Here is a 14,546-nt window from a genome sequence, read left to right on the forward strand (position 1 = left end):
CTGTTGGACAACAAGCTACGAGCAAAGCAGTACAAAGCCAAGCAGGGAAAAAAAGTGATCTCAATAACCAAAAATGAAGCATTCACCGCTCTTTCAATTTTGTTTTGCCTGAATTTGTATTTGTACAAACTCCAAAAGACAGAGGCAGAGGGTTAGATTTAGACTCATGTACAGCACGGCAACTGCGGCAAGTTCTTTTGTAAGACTGTTAATTCAAAAATGCCGACAGCTGATGAAATAACGACAGCAGATGCGAGGTTAGCGCAGTAAAAATGGTCAATAACATTTTAATAAACACTGAAACAGATTTGACCTGTTGAACCGCCATACACAGATTATTCATGACACACAAAACGCCAATGCCAATTTCTTCTTTTTTTTCTTATCACTTATTTACAATATACTGACGGTATGTACATACTGTGTCTCCTGAAGGACAAATAACAAAATACTTTCTCTCCATTTGCTGTTTTCTTTTGATCAGTCTGTGTTTTTCAAGGGCAAACATAGGAGTAACATACTGTTATTTACAAGGACAACCACACACAAACATACAATATATATATGCTGGTCACTGTAATGGCAATAATAAAGAGTATTTTTCTTTTCTTTCTATAATGAGACCTTGTTTTGACCGTTCGAACACGTACTGAGATCTTCCAAACCAAAGAGCACTTAAAGGTCCCATATTTCACTGTGTACCCACTTGAATACGAACAAATCACTTGTTTCTTATGTGTATTTTTTGAGCTGTATGCTAAAAAGGAAATCAGAGAGGACTATACACACTTGTACACACAGACAAAATTAAACATCACAGTAAAAAAAAAGTTGAGCATTTTAAACTTTTGTTTAGTCTTTGCTCCTTTGTTGACCTATTTTTTTTTTTTTTTAATGTCTTTTGAAACAAAGGAATAAAAAGGTTCCCCGTTTTCTTTTATTTCTCTCATTCACCAGATGCTATCAAGTTTTGGTGTTGTGCAAAAAACTGCTCGTCATCTCCTAAATGAGGCCTTGTGAAATCACTGCCCGACCTTCATTGCCTCGTCGTAATTGATATGCGCTTTCCCCAAAATTATAAAACCTTGAAAAACTGAATTATATCTCAGAAAATGATGTGTTACTGTCGACAAAGTCCAAGTCTAGCAAGCATCTCATTTTCGTTTTAATTAGTGGCTGTTGTTTGAGCTACTGAAAAGCTTATTCCACAGTATTTTACATCAGGTAGCTTATAAACTGACAAATGAAGATTTCCAACTTTTTGACCACAGTCACCAGGAGGCTCGCTGCTCGCCAACAGGAAGTGAACACTGACGGCACCGTACAACATGCAAGTAACCTCACACACAGAGATGTAAATGGATTTGTGTTGGTCTGACATGGTATATGAATGTAACACCCTGAGAACATGGCACCATGGATTGTTCCACAAACACAATAATGACGTTTAAAATGATAAAATAAACTGAAAAGGTTTCAAACAGGTGTCCAAAGTGACAGAACAAAGATAAAGGAAGTGGTGCATAGAACTTTTTTTAGGCAAAGGAAGCGAGATGGTGCCTGTCAGCCTGCCAGCAGGTGGTGCTCCACTCAACCTGTACTGATTCAAGTTGGACAGGTACACCATCATTTTTTTCTTCAAAAATCCTCCTTCTAACTGTAGTTGTAAAAGACCCACAGCCACACGGATGCCCACTATTAGAGCGAACAAAGAAAATGTTACAAAGAGGACAGGATGAGATGGTTAGACCTGCTGAATGTGTGCGGATGAGTAAATGATTTTCTGCAGGGAGTTTGGTGAAGACAAGGTCACCATTCATTTCAGGCACGGGTGCTGAAACTTTGCAGACATGGGACACAAGTTGTAGCAGGAAACAAACAAAAGATTTGAGAAAAAAAACTATTCACAGACGATTTGACAACACTTTGGCGACTTGTAACCCTGTTGGCACTGGGAGACACAACATGAGGCAATTCAGAGAGCTTCAGACGTCCTTTTTGATTCGAACAATGTGTGTTTGAATCTTGGCTTGGTCCAGTCCTGTGTAAGTCTCATTTTTTATGATGATTGTCTTAAGACTCCACTTGTGCCAGAAAAAAAAGGCCAGCAAGATCAGAAATATGACTTTCCGTTTGTTTTCTGTTGGATTGTCTTCTGTTTTTTGTTTTTTTTCCCCGCACACGTGAAAAAAAGCAGGTCGGCCAGTTCCTCACCTGTCATCACAAGTCTCTTTCTCATGTCCACTCTCTCTCTCTCTTCATCCCTCTGTTACAACGACGGCACACTTTAGACGATGGAGTCCCAGTCAAAGTCGTCCTGGATGTCGTCGGCAGTGAGCATGCGTCTCACCTGGAAGTGTCCCAGAGGCAGCCTGTGTTGCTGCTGCTGGCTCAGCTGGCTGAGATGGCCTGAACATGGAGGGAGAGCAGAAGCTTTAACACTGAAAGATACTGTTGCACACATAGTGACATTTCACGGAATTGTTATTATTATAACATATATTTGTGAATAGGATGAGGAATAGGAAACACAGGTCAATCATGTCAAGGGTGTCAGCAGTTAGTGGAAAAATCTGAAAAGTCAAAAAACATGGAAACAGCATAAAATAATCAACCATGTCTTAAATTCTCATCCTACACTGGTTGAAACAACTGGTTATTCTATTGTGATGCCACATGCAATTTAGCATAACATGACACACTCTTGTAATCTTACTTTCAAAATAAATATAGGAGGTCTTGTAATATAATCCAAAGCAGTAAAAGCTGCTGCATCTTTATGAAGCTTAGAAAACTACATTTTAGACGGTCAGAGATGTGTTGATTCAATGATGATAATATTTGATACTTCAGTGTGTAGAGTAGTTATGTTGTGTTGCATTATGTGTGGTTGTGTATCTTTATCTTCAGAAGCACTCTGAGCTGTTCTTGTTACAATAACAGGATCATTTACAATACTGAAACTACTCATGCAGCAGGAAATAAAAACATCTTTTTGATGCTGGCACACAAAATCTTGGCATTTAATTAATTAATTAATTAATTGTTTAAACCAAATATCATATTTATAAAAATATAGTTTTTCCTGTAAAAACTGAGGAAACTATTAGTCTTAACGGGGTAATCCATCGATTTTATACATGAAGACCAGTTTACTTCTGACGTCACTTCAGTCATGGGAAATGTAGGATCCAGTTTCTTTGAGTTTGACTCATACTAGGAACTAAAGGTTGGGACATCTCAGCGTCCTCAGCATCAAATTTGACAGTTCTTTTTTAATTTTGTCTCTCTCCAACTTTATGGAAGTGCAACATTAAATTGCTGGAGTACTTTAATTGTGCCTGTTACTTTGTTCATTCTCCGAGCCAGTCTGTGACACATACATTTATAGTTTGTTCTCAAAAATTAAAATGTATTAATTCATATGAGAAATGTGCCAATCTTACTGAAATTACTGATATTCATATTGAATTTATGGTTCTTTCCCTTTTGCTTTTTGTTTAAGTTGGTTGTGTGACATTGCATCACAGCACTACCATATTGTTACCATCAAATACTGATATTGTACCATCTACTGGCAAAAACACTAGCAAGATTCTGGTACTGATAAACACACTCTTGCATGGATGTAAACCTGCATACACACATATACCATTGCATTTCCATGTGCTCCTCCTGACCTGTTAAGAGAGCGATGGAGGAGTCACCTGTCATGCTGGGAGCCGTGTTGCTCATGGGAGGCATGTGGGGGTATCCTGGTGGGCCCATCAGAGAGGAAATGCTCTGTCTCGAGTCCATGTACATGTTCCCTGTGGGAAGACAGTCAAAAAGGGCAATGACTAACTGTCAGATTAGTATCCCGACTTTCACACATGCATATGTGTCTTCGCAGAACACGAGCTGCTTTCATGTGCACACACAGCTTCACTGCCTTCCTATGCTAAGTTCGAGAAATCCTACAGAACGTGCTGTCACATATATCCCACTGGTGAAATATACCCTCGTCTTCATATCTTAACTCCAGCTGCCATGAAGCTGACAACACACATAATTCCCTTGTAAAACTATAATGGGCAAACAATGGAAATTGTACTTCAACAGCCCCCCGTCGCTGCAGGCGAGTGTAGAAATGTTGCTGAGCAAGACTCTGAATACTTACAGTTAAAGGACATTTTCTTATGTCTTAGATAATGGTTAAGTATCTACATTTTCGGAGATGTTCTACTTTTCTTCCTCTAAATTTCAGAGGGAAGTAGTATACACTGATCTGTATACTGACCCGTGCTGATGTGTTGGTTGTGTTGCCCGTGCTGATTGTGCTGGCTGGCCTTTGGGTGCATCGCCCCGTGCGGTTGAGCCGGGTGCTGCGGTGCTCCCGGTGGTGTCGGGTGTTGGACCTGAGGTTGCGGGTGGGCGGCGCCCTGAGGGGGGATGACCCCAGTGGCCGCGAAGAACTGGTTAATGGAGGAACACAGGTCGGCCATCTGGGCGGGGTCCAGCGACCAGTTGTTGAGCTCGGCCTGCCGCATGCTCTCCTTTAGACCTGGCAGACGGACAGAGGAGGTGAAGACGGACTCACTGTAGAGCTTTTACCACCATGCAGCTTCTTATCACTTCACATTTCACTTGTATCTTTTATCAAGTTACATGTTCACGATGTGCACAACTTCACCTACCTGCGATTCACTGCCTGTTACAATTGTTCACTGAAGCTACATCACACTCTTAAATGTGAAATATTACAGTAAGTTATCGGTTGCCTTTTTCTATGGCTGCACAATTGCACCCAATCTAAAAGGATCTTACCTATAAAATAAAATAATGTTCTGTGGGAGTGAAGAGCGCCTATCCTGGGTTTCCAGGATTTACAAGGTCAATGTTGGGAGGATTAAAGATGCATGAGGATAAAAATGAGATGAAATACCAGGCTAACAAGATCACGGTTGCAAGTAGAAAATAAAGTATGCACATTAATGTTTGTATTTGTTGTAACAGCAACATTTTTGCGTATCTTGATCCATAAATGAGGCCCAATCTTATTCCATCTTGAATCACATCTTGCACTGACAGTTACATTGCCTTTACATTGGATTAACGATGCTGCAGTCTGATCAAAATCAGCAAATCCTACATTAATAGCATCCAACAAATGAAAAATAAATTATATGTACCATTTTTCACTGCGACAAGTCACATCCGGCATAAAAATCCCACTATGGTTTTACTGTTACTATTGTTCCACCTGAATTACAAGCCAAGGCTGACAACATGCCTGTTTGACATTTGACACCATATAGAACGAGACCCTGAACCTATAACACCTCATTTTCTTATTTGCTTCCTCAAACAAAGACACACCTACGCTTCTATTCAACACACTGCCGTCTGATCAAATTAATATGGCTCGTGTTTGTGTGTTTGGCGGCGACAGAGACGAGAAGCTCAGTATCTCCTCTTTGGAGGTGAGCCAGAGACGATGGAGGATGGCATTACGGTGGTGTGAGGGAGGTCAAGCGCTGCAGGAGGAAAGAAGGAGAGAGAGAGAGAGAGAGAGAGAGAGAGAGAGAGAGAGAGAGAGAGAGAGAGAGAGAGAGAGAGGCAGCGAGGCCTGTGTGTTATAAGACCAGCCGTCAACATCCATCGTGTGTGGATGTTGCCGGCTTTGTGCGCTGACCGTGATAAGAGGCTGTTACTGAGCCGGGGCCTAATTGGATTATTCACATCATACAATTGGGAGGGAGGGAGACAGTGTGTGTGTGTGTGTGTGTGTGTGTGTGTGTGTGTGTGTGTGAGAGAAAGAGAGAGAGACAGACAGAGAGTGGCAACCTCTCAGATGCAGGATAATGACTTTTATTAGGCCAGTACTATTACGATACTGGATATTATAACATTGTGCCTCGGGGGCGAGTGTACATGAAAGTGCAGAGAGGAATCATAATGGTTTAATCAAAGTAACTGATCGGCATCATAAGCATTTGATCAATTCTTGCTGTGTTGAAACGGGCTGCAATAGACAGCTTTATCAATGTTAATTTCAGATGCTTTTCACACTGATGGCACCAGGACTCTTAGTGGTGTATGTGTGTACAGTATGTGTGTTACCTTGAAATGGGGAGAGGTCTACGTCAGCCCAGTTGTAGCTGGTAGCAATGCGGCAGCTCTCCTTCAGCCAGTCCAGGTTGGGGTACCAGTCTGATGACATGGCTGGGAGAAAGCAAACACAAACACAAACACACACACACCCACTTTAATATAATAAGATAATTTTTTCGATTCGATTGAGGACAATGTACGTTACAATTTCCCAGAGCCCAAGGTGACATCTTTGAATTCTTTGTTTTGTCTAACTAACAGCCAAAATCCCAAAAATAGTCAATTTATCTATTCATTTTATTACATAAAACAGAGAAAATCAGCAAATTCTCACATTTGAGAAACTAGAACCAGAGGATATTTGGCATTTTTTCTTGATAAATGACTTAAAGGATTAATCAATAATCAAAGTTGTTGATAATTTTTTTTTGTATTAACTAATTGTTTCAACACTAAAATAAATACTAGTGTAAATACAATATGAGTCTGATCAGTGTGACGTTAAATCATCTGAAATAGATTAAAAAGTGAAATTTGTCTCAGTCTAATTTCTGCAATCAACCACAGGGTGGTGTAACTTCACACAGAAAAAACAGATTCCAGCCACAGCTCTGCTTTTGAAAAAAAAAAGAAAGAGAGAGATGCTTTTCACCGCCACAAACTAAACAACAATACGTTCTGAGGCTGTGGATCAAAGACAGAGGGATTGCTTTCATTCATCCTCAGCTTGGTTGAGGGGAATACTAACCTAGATAAATAATGTCTGAATAGTCCCTCTTTTGGCCTGAGAGCTGTGTTGCAGAGACACAAAGGGAAAAAAAAAACAAAAAAAAACAAAGACTGGGAATTTGAGTAGGAAAAGCCTCAGTGAAGCTTTGGAGATGCCTGTCTGTATCAGCCCAGCCTCATAATACCAAATGCTCTGGGACCTTACAGAGGAAAGAGTATAATATAAATGCAATGAGTGTGTGCAGAGACAAGCCTGTTCTGGTGTGTTAGGCGAATTGCATTTACACCAGTGTGGCTTTGGGAGTCAAGAAAAGTAGAATCATTGTTTGGTGCTCTACGGCATCAATATATATGAAACAGGATACTATACTGTACACGTTGTTGGTTTCTCTCACAAGAATTAGTACAAATATAGGCAGCAGGGTAGAGAACTTGTTTTACTGGGAATGCAGGCTTCCAAATAAAAGTCCTGCTCATTAAAATTATTCTTTTTCTAATTTCTTACAAGTAATGTGAGGTGGCTGACAGTTTGGGAACACGTTTCTGGTTAGCTTACAGAAAAGTCAGTCAGCATACAAGCACTTTTCAGGTACTTTCACTGCTAATGCACCACACTTTGAAGAAACCCTGTTAATACATTTAGCAGTCTGAATTAATTCACTTTCAGATTCTGGATCAATTCAACAACTATGAAATATTCCGAATATGCTATTACTCTGATATCATGGCTCAGTTGAGTCTTCTCCTAATGCTGCACAGCACGGCACCAGAATGGGAAAAACAGGGAAACATCGTGTTGTTATGATTTGGGAGCATGAACCCACTACCACCACAAGTCCTGTTGCCACACCAGATGAACTGAAATGTTGCTATATTTATTGTGCTACATATTTGGTTCACTAACAAGTTAAAACCCAATAAAAACAAACTGTGTAGGCTATTTAGCCTCTTTTTAAATAACTGCATTGACAGTATGAGGATTTTATTTTCATTAAACTGCCAGTGATGAAGATTTTAAAGGCATCAGAAGTACCCCATATCTCCTGCATTGTAATTACAACTCTTTACATTACAAACTTTCAAGCACAATTTTTAATTCTTTATGTGTAGAATGTTTAAAGCATCTTTCAAAGTTTTTCTGTGTAGAAAATGACATTCCCAGTGAGGACTGTCACAGTCTACGTGTTGCTTTTAGCCGATTCATCCAAGGGCACCCGGAGTGCATTGTTGTCTGTCACAGTCTCTGTTTTGATACAGTGTACTCCCAGTAGGTGTCACCAAAGTCAGAAATGTTCAACTCCAACAGGTAGATGCCTTATAGCTGTAAACTGGAAAAATATTCCCGTAACTTGCGACTCTGTTCTCACCTGTTGTGGGGCAGGTCTGTCCAGTGTGACTCTGGTGGGAGAGAGACGGGTGCTGCTGGGAATGAGCAGGGTGCTGGCCGTGCTGACCGTGTGCCTGGTGCTGGCTGTGGGTGGAGTGGTGCTGCTGAGGGTGGTGGGGGTGGTGCGATGCCTGACCGTGGTTGTGTTGGTGATGGTGGCCGCTGCCGCTTCCCGCACCAGGAGAGTGCTGGTAGGAGCAGGCAGTCCGGGCCTGCTGGCTGGAATCACCGGGCATACCCATCAAACCTGCCAGGAAAAAAGAAAACAAAGTACACATATATGCCAGGATTTAAATGATTTGTCTGAGGTGTTGTCTTCTTATGTGTATTATTTTGAGTGGAAAAATGATGGTCAAGAAGGTAAAGTGAAGTCTAGAGAAGTACAAGATGAAAGCAACAGGGTTAATAAATCGTGTAGGAATAACGTGGACTAGTATTGAAGTTTGAAGTCTATGTTCTTTATTAACCATAAAACGTGTAAACACAAAGTAGCAGTTGACACTGACTTGTTTCAAGTTTTTAATTCTTCTTACAATTGTTTTGGGTTTTTTTTTACTTTAAGTATGAGTATATATTAAGATAATCAGTGGTAGTACTTTACACCACGTGCTGAGCAGAATACTAGTCTGTTCTAACATTATCTTTTTTTAAATTTTAGTTTCATTTCTAGTCAAATTACATCAATTACGCAACCTTCTAATGTGGTACTGTTTCCAAAAATATGTAACCCTAAACAATGTGATGATTTCCGTCCTGTCGTCGCTAGTTATGAAATGTTTTCTCTGACACACACAGACACACACACACACACACACACACCTTGTCTCCCTTATCAACATGTCTTGTGGATTTTAGATTTTCTGACGCACAGACAGCAGAGATTTCTTGTCAGTTGGCTGTTTTTTGAATGCACACGGGTTCACCCCGAGAGTGCGTTTTATCTCCTTTACTTTTCATCATGGATTCTGACGGCTGCAGAAACTGTAAAGTAGGCAGCTACCTTGTTAAATTTTCAGACTATGCTGCATTGTTGTCTTTTCATTAGGTACAGAGCTGGACCATGGTTGTGCTCTTCCTGCTTTTTCTTTTTTTTAACGTAATGCAAGTCAAATTAAATGTAAATGATTCTTACAAGTACTTTGTTACAGTGTTCAACAATGAATTAAGGTTAAGAGATGATGATTACGTGCACCTTCGTCAGAAACTTAATTCCTTTCTCTAAGTTCAGTCTTTTGTCCAGTCTTCTCCTTGATCTTTTCTCTGCTGTTCCGTTGCTTATCACTGAAAGACAGAAACTGCCTGCGCAGCACCGTTAAGATCTCTTCAAAGATCAGAGGAGTGAAACAGAGGGACTTGAGTTCTTTTTGTGACCAACAAATCATAAGGAAATCGATAAGCATACTGAGTCCATCTGAGCACAACCGGTGAATTTTCACTCCTGCCGTCAGGGAGTTGTTACGCTTTACCTGCTTGTTAAAGTACCTTTTATTCCAATTCTTTTATTCCCACTGCCATGTGTCTGCTCAGTGCTTTCGGAGCCATTGTTTTATCTGTTTATTTGTTTACGATTGAATGGAAGTCTATGCACAGTTTTTAACTGTATTGGTTGTGTTTTTCCTTCCTGATTTATTGTATGGGTGTCGTGAGAGCTGTCACATCTTACAGGGACAAATAAAATTGTTGTTGGATTGTATTGAAACATGCCCCTTGCCATTTGAGTCCCTTTGTTTACAATGTGACATAAGGGAAAGTAGATTATGGTTAAAGCTGGATTGTAAAATGAGTTTGCATGTTGCTCCAACTGATGATTTCAACCTATTCTATTCATTACTACTCAGTTCACTTTGTCTCTGTTGTTTGACGTGTAATTTATGAGGACAACACCTGAGTCACTTACAGTTTGGTGTGTGGTCTTGGACTCGCTGTGGTTTTTCAAAGGAGACGAAGAGCTCCGCTGTCTGGGTGACTCACTGTGACTCAAATTCTCAAATACAATGACTGCTGACACTGTTTCCTGCTAAGCCGCAACCTTAAGGGGCCCTTTCAAGGATCCGCTAAATCCGTTTTCTTCTTAATTTTCTTTCTAGGTCTCTGTGTCACATATGTTTTTTTTCCTTCTCCAACTAGTATTCTCATTGTCTTATCTTTTCTGCGCACGCACCCCTGACCACAAATTGAAGGGGACCTTGTGAGAGGGTGAATCCAGGCAGCAGTTGCGGAGCTCAACAGAGCGCATCAATCTCCTCGGTTACAGGACGTACGTGGATGTGTGCGTGGGGAGAAAAAAGCGGGAGAGGGAAGGTGATAGGAGGGTGGTGGGATGGTGGGGGGTCCAAGAGGGAGGAGGCCTGGTGACCTGAAAGCTTCAGGAAGCAATTAGCAAGATGCTTCACAAACTTTAGAACCAATCTAATTAGCTGCTATCAAAGCTGCAGAACCCTTTGCTCTGCTCGACTGCAGATGTGTTTGTGAGGTTTTTTTTCTCCTTCTGTTGAATTCTTCCTCTTAATTGCCTTTACTCATTTGACTGAGCGAGCCGTAAAATGCAGATATGCGGAACAACAGATTGTTTATTAAAATACAATCGAGTAGGAGTAGTGTTTGGTGGAGGTGAATAACTGGGATGCTTTTACTGCTCTGAAAGCAACGTTATATTCTTTCCATTTCAATAGGAGCTTAAGCTTGACAGTTAATTATGTGCATGAAGCCTGACATAGAGGTTTACAATCTTTTTTTTCCTGCTAACACATGTGTCAATTAATATGTTAAACAGATACACGCTAATCCACATTTTAAAAAATGAGGGTTGACACCCACCTTGTTGGAAGGACTGCTCAAAGACGCACTTGTAAAGACTGCGGAAAGAAGAACTGAGGTCCTCAAAGTCAGAGAAACAGAGCTGCTTGTCCCGCGACTCTGGGACGGGCAAACCGTACTGGGGCTGTGAGGGAGGAGGGGGAGGCGGCGGCGGCGGCTGGGCGGGCTGCTGAAGGCTCATAGACTGGGACGAAGGCTCTGAGTGGCTACTCACCTTAAAGACAGACAGAGAGGAGAGAGAACGGGAAATCAGTGAAGGTAGTGGTTTCAGAAAAAATATATGAAAACTGAATTCACACTGCAGCTGACAGTGTAAGGCCGCTGTCAGACCAACACTCATTTCAATGAGACCAATAAGGCCACTGCGCTGGTATTGTGATGATCCCGGCTTCATCCATCATCCATTAAAGCACCACACTGGCAAATAAAATAGTGCACATTCCCGGTAGATTACTGTTCAGTTATGACACTCAAGTCGAGGTTTTCATCATTTATAGCGACAATAATACGTATTTTAGCTTGGCGGAGTGGCTCTGCTAAAGTGATGGTTTGAAACAAATCTCCAAAAGCTTGTCCCTGAGCTCACAACCCCCCCAGAGTCATATACTGTATTTAAAATACATGAGAACCACCTAAATGCAAATACAGGTGGAGGTTGCGGAGGAGGAGGAAGTTAAATTGCTGAAAGCAGGTATTGGTGTATGCAGATGTCAGCGTTTGTGTATGCAGATGGAATGAGCAGCTCATGTTTGTGCGGACTGCCGAGCCTTAGAGATCGGAAAAGGACATATACAGAAGGATTGGATAGTATATAAAACATGGGTTGTCCCATGTGTCTGTGTCTGTGTCTGCCTGAACTACACTGAGGCTCAATTATAAGGTAGATGATATAATTCTAATTACTCCACAATCGTAAAGACATAAGAAACAAAATCTGCAGAGTTGTAAAATCTCATAGTATTATAAACCAATGTGCCATGTTTCTGTATCTGAAAAGTCTTAAAACTCATGGATTAATCAAACTGGACTTCCTAGATTGTATTTCCGCTTCTCATCAGTACCTGCAGTGAAGGGTGTGAGGCCAGTAATGCAAGCATTGGAGTGGGCCGCTACCTGTCAGTCAACACACAGGGAGAAAAAAAAGTGTGTCTCGTTGCTGAATCTAAATTGAGGAACCTGAATTTCAACTGGGAGAGCTGCATTGCAAAATAGATAAAAGTCGAATTCAATAACAAATCACATTCAGTTTAAAGAAATTTAATCTATTTTCCAATTGCGTCATTCCAATTAAATTTTCACATTAATTCTTTCTACAAATCTTTTTTTTTTTTTTAATTCAGTGATTCCCTTTGACGATCATACCAAATTCAATTTCACGCAATTAAAAGGAAATCTCTGCTGGCACTCTATTTCCTTTCATACAAAAACACACAAAAACAAAAATACAGTGCTTCAAATTTCTATCTCATATTGTGAATGCAGCCTGTCTTCCTCTACCCTCAATCATCTCATCCCAGCTGTCATCTTCCTCACCATCCACCCGGCAAACACAAGCAATTTGCTGCGACCAGTGTGCCTCCGCAAATACAAGCCAACTTAGCGTGACACATCCCCCACACATCCACCTCCACCCAATAATGGCAGCCTTTCCATCAACTTTCTTGGTGTCTGTGAGATCTCGGCCAGTGATGCCACCAGTAATCACCGTCAGTTAGGAGGGTATCACCTGCGCCAGGTAATGAGGCAGAACTAACCCTGATCCCAGCGGACTAGACCACAGATGAGGGCTGGAGCGATTGAGGAGGAGGGCGAGGGGGCAGGGGGAGGCGGTGCGAGGAGCAGGAAAACAAAAGATGGCCTCTAGAAATGAGAGGTTAACGAGATGAGATTGCGCTGACCTTTGCTAATGCAGGTGGGAGGTGAGCGGGGAAAAGTGATTGATGGTAAAAAGGTGAGCAGCTGTTACAAGGGAAAAATAATGAAGAGTAGCGATTCTTCAGCGCTCCTGTAATTTCGGACCAACTGGTTTTTTTTTGACAGAAACTGGCCTTTAAAATGATATTCTATTTGGTTTAAAAAGGGACAGACACAAACACTTGGACAAACATGACAAATGCAGGACAAGTCCATCAAAAGTCCCCATTAAAAGATTAGACTGAGCGGAGCTTTAATGACCACAGTGGGAAAATCAAGCTGTTGCAGAAGCATGGAGTAATGGCATGTAAAGAATAGGTTAGGTACTAGGTAAATGTTATGGAAAGTGCCTTTTAGATTTTGATGTTTCTTGTGTACAAATGGAGGTTTTAGCCTGATAGATGCACGACAGAAAAAGTCATAGGGAGAGCAAATACATCGAGATTTGTCCTCTGGGGACCATGAATATGCTTTTCCAATTTTATGGGAATCTGGCCTGTAGCTGTCAAGAGATTTTGATCTGGAACAAAGTAATCGACAGACCGACTGTGGTCTTCAGGCTACGTTTACTTTCAGCCAATTAGGAGGGAAAATGTGAAAGTGGTCACACTGCTTCTTCAACAACGGCATTAAAAAAATTACAAAATTAAATGTAAATGATTTACAATTATTGGTGTTTACATGATTCGAGTATGTACATACATATGTGTACTTTTATGTATACAGGTATGTATCTACTGCACTCATTCATTCATTTATTTATTCATTGGTGCAGTGAAATACATCTATGCTGTAATTTAAGCATTTTTGGTAAAGAAATCCAGAAATTAGGACAACGAAACATGATTTCTGTTTGTCTGTTTATCCAGCTTCCAAATACTTAGCCTTTGAAACTTCCCACTTCAAATTCAGAGGTCACATCACCTGAGCCTTTCTGCATCTGATCAGCTGTTGATAAACTGTTTGTTGTTTCCATTAAATATTTGTTCTAAATCTAAATTGCTCAGCATGGGACAGTTTAGTTTCTGACATTGGAGCTGGCTAATCTGGTCCCTCCTTCATAAAAAGGCAACTTATTATCATCTCTCACAAACACACACACACACACACACACACACACACACACACACACACACACACACACACACACTCACTGGTTGAGACTAATCAATTCAAATGGCCAAAGGACCTTGTTTTATAAAGGATGTGGAATCATTTAAACAGCCAGTGTAAACTCTGGCCAAATATGTCTCAGTGGCCTGCCAAGTCTGGAGCGTACTTTATACCGGCCAAGACTGTAGGCACCATAACAGTAGACGACATGGGGCGGCCTTGATTTAAATAAACCTCTCTCTCTCTCTCTAGTGTGTGTAAGCAGCAAATGGCACAGAGACAGCACAATCTAAGTGTTTAATTGCCGGCTAACAGAATTAATCTGCTTTTAATTGTATATAATTTTGTCCGTTTTGTCTCAAATTTGATAATACTGGAGTGGTCCGGCATCATTTATATGCAACAGAGACGATAAAGGTGAACTGTCAACACAAAGGGATGACTCTGATGTTTCCTGCTGTTTTATTTTTTGCACTTCTATCAAAGCACACCA

The 14,546-nt window shown here is 40.9% G+C and overlaps 1 protein-coding gene across 1 annotated transcript in view; it reads right to left on the reverse strand.

The window, feature by feature from the left end:
• Positions 1–2,287: 2,287 nt before the first annotated feature.
• foxj3 (forkhead box J3) overlaps positions 2,288–14,546 on the reverse strand; it is a 40,470-nt gene continuing 28,211 nt past the window's right edge. The window contains exons 6-11 of the mRNA XM_070910745.1: positions 11,027–11,240; positions 8,204–8,456; positions 6,103–6,209; positions 4,280–4,543; positions 3,708–3,809; positions 2,288–2,409 (exon numbers count right to left, since the gene is read on the reverse strand). Coding sequence (XP_070766846.1) covers positions 2,288–2,409; positions 3,708–3,809; positions 4,280–4,543; positions 6,103–6,209; positions 8,204–8,456; positions 11,027–11,240 — 1,062 coding nt within the window. The remainder of the gene's footprint in view (positions 2,410–3,707; positions 3,810–4,279; positions 4,544–6,102; positions 6,210–8,203; positions 8,457–11,026; positions 11,241–14,546) is intronic.

The sequence above is a fragment of the Enoplosus armatus genome, chromosome 8 (genome assembly GCF_043641665.1).
Source record: "Enoplosus armatus isolate fEnoArm2 chromosome 8, fEnoArm2.hap1, whole genome shotgun sequence".
Classification (NCBI taxonomy): Eukaryota; Metazoa; Chordata; class Actinopteri; order Centrarchiformes; family Enoplosidae; genus Enoplosus; species Enoplosus armatus.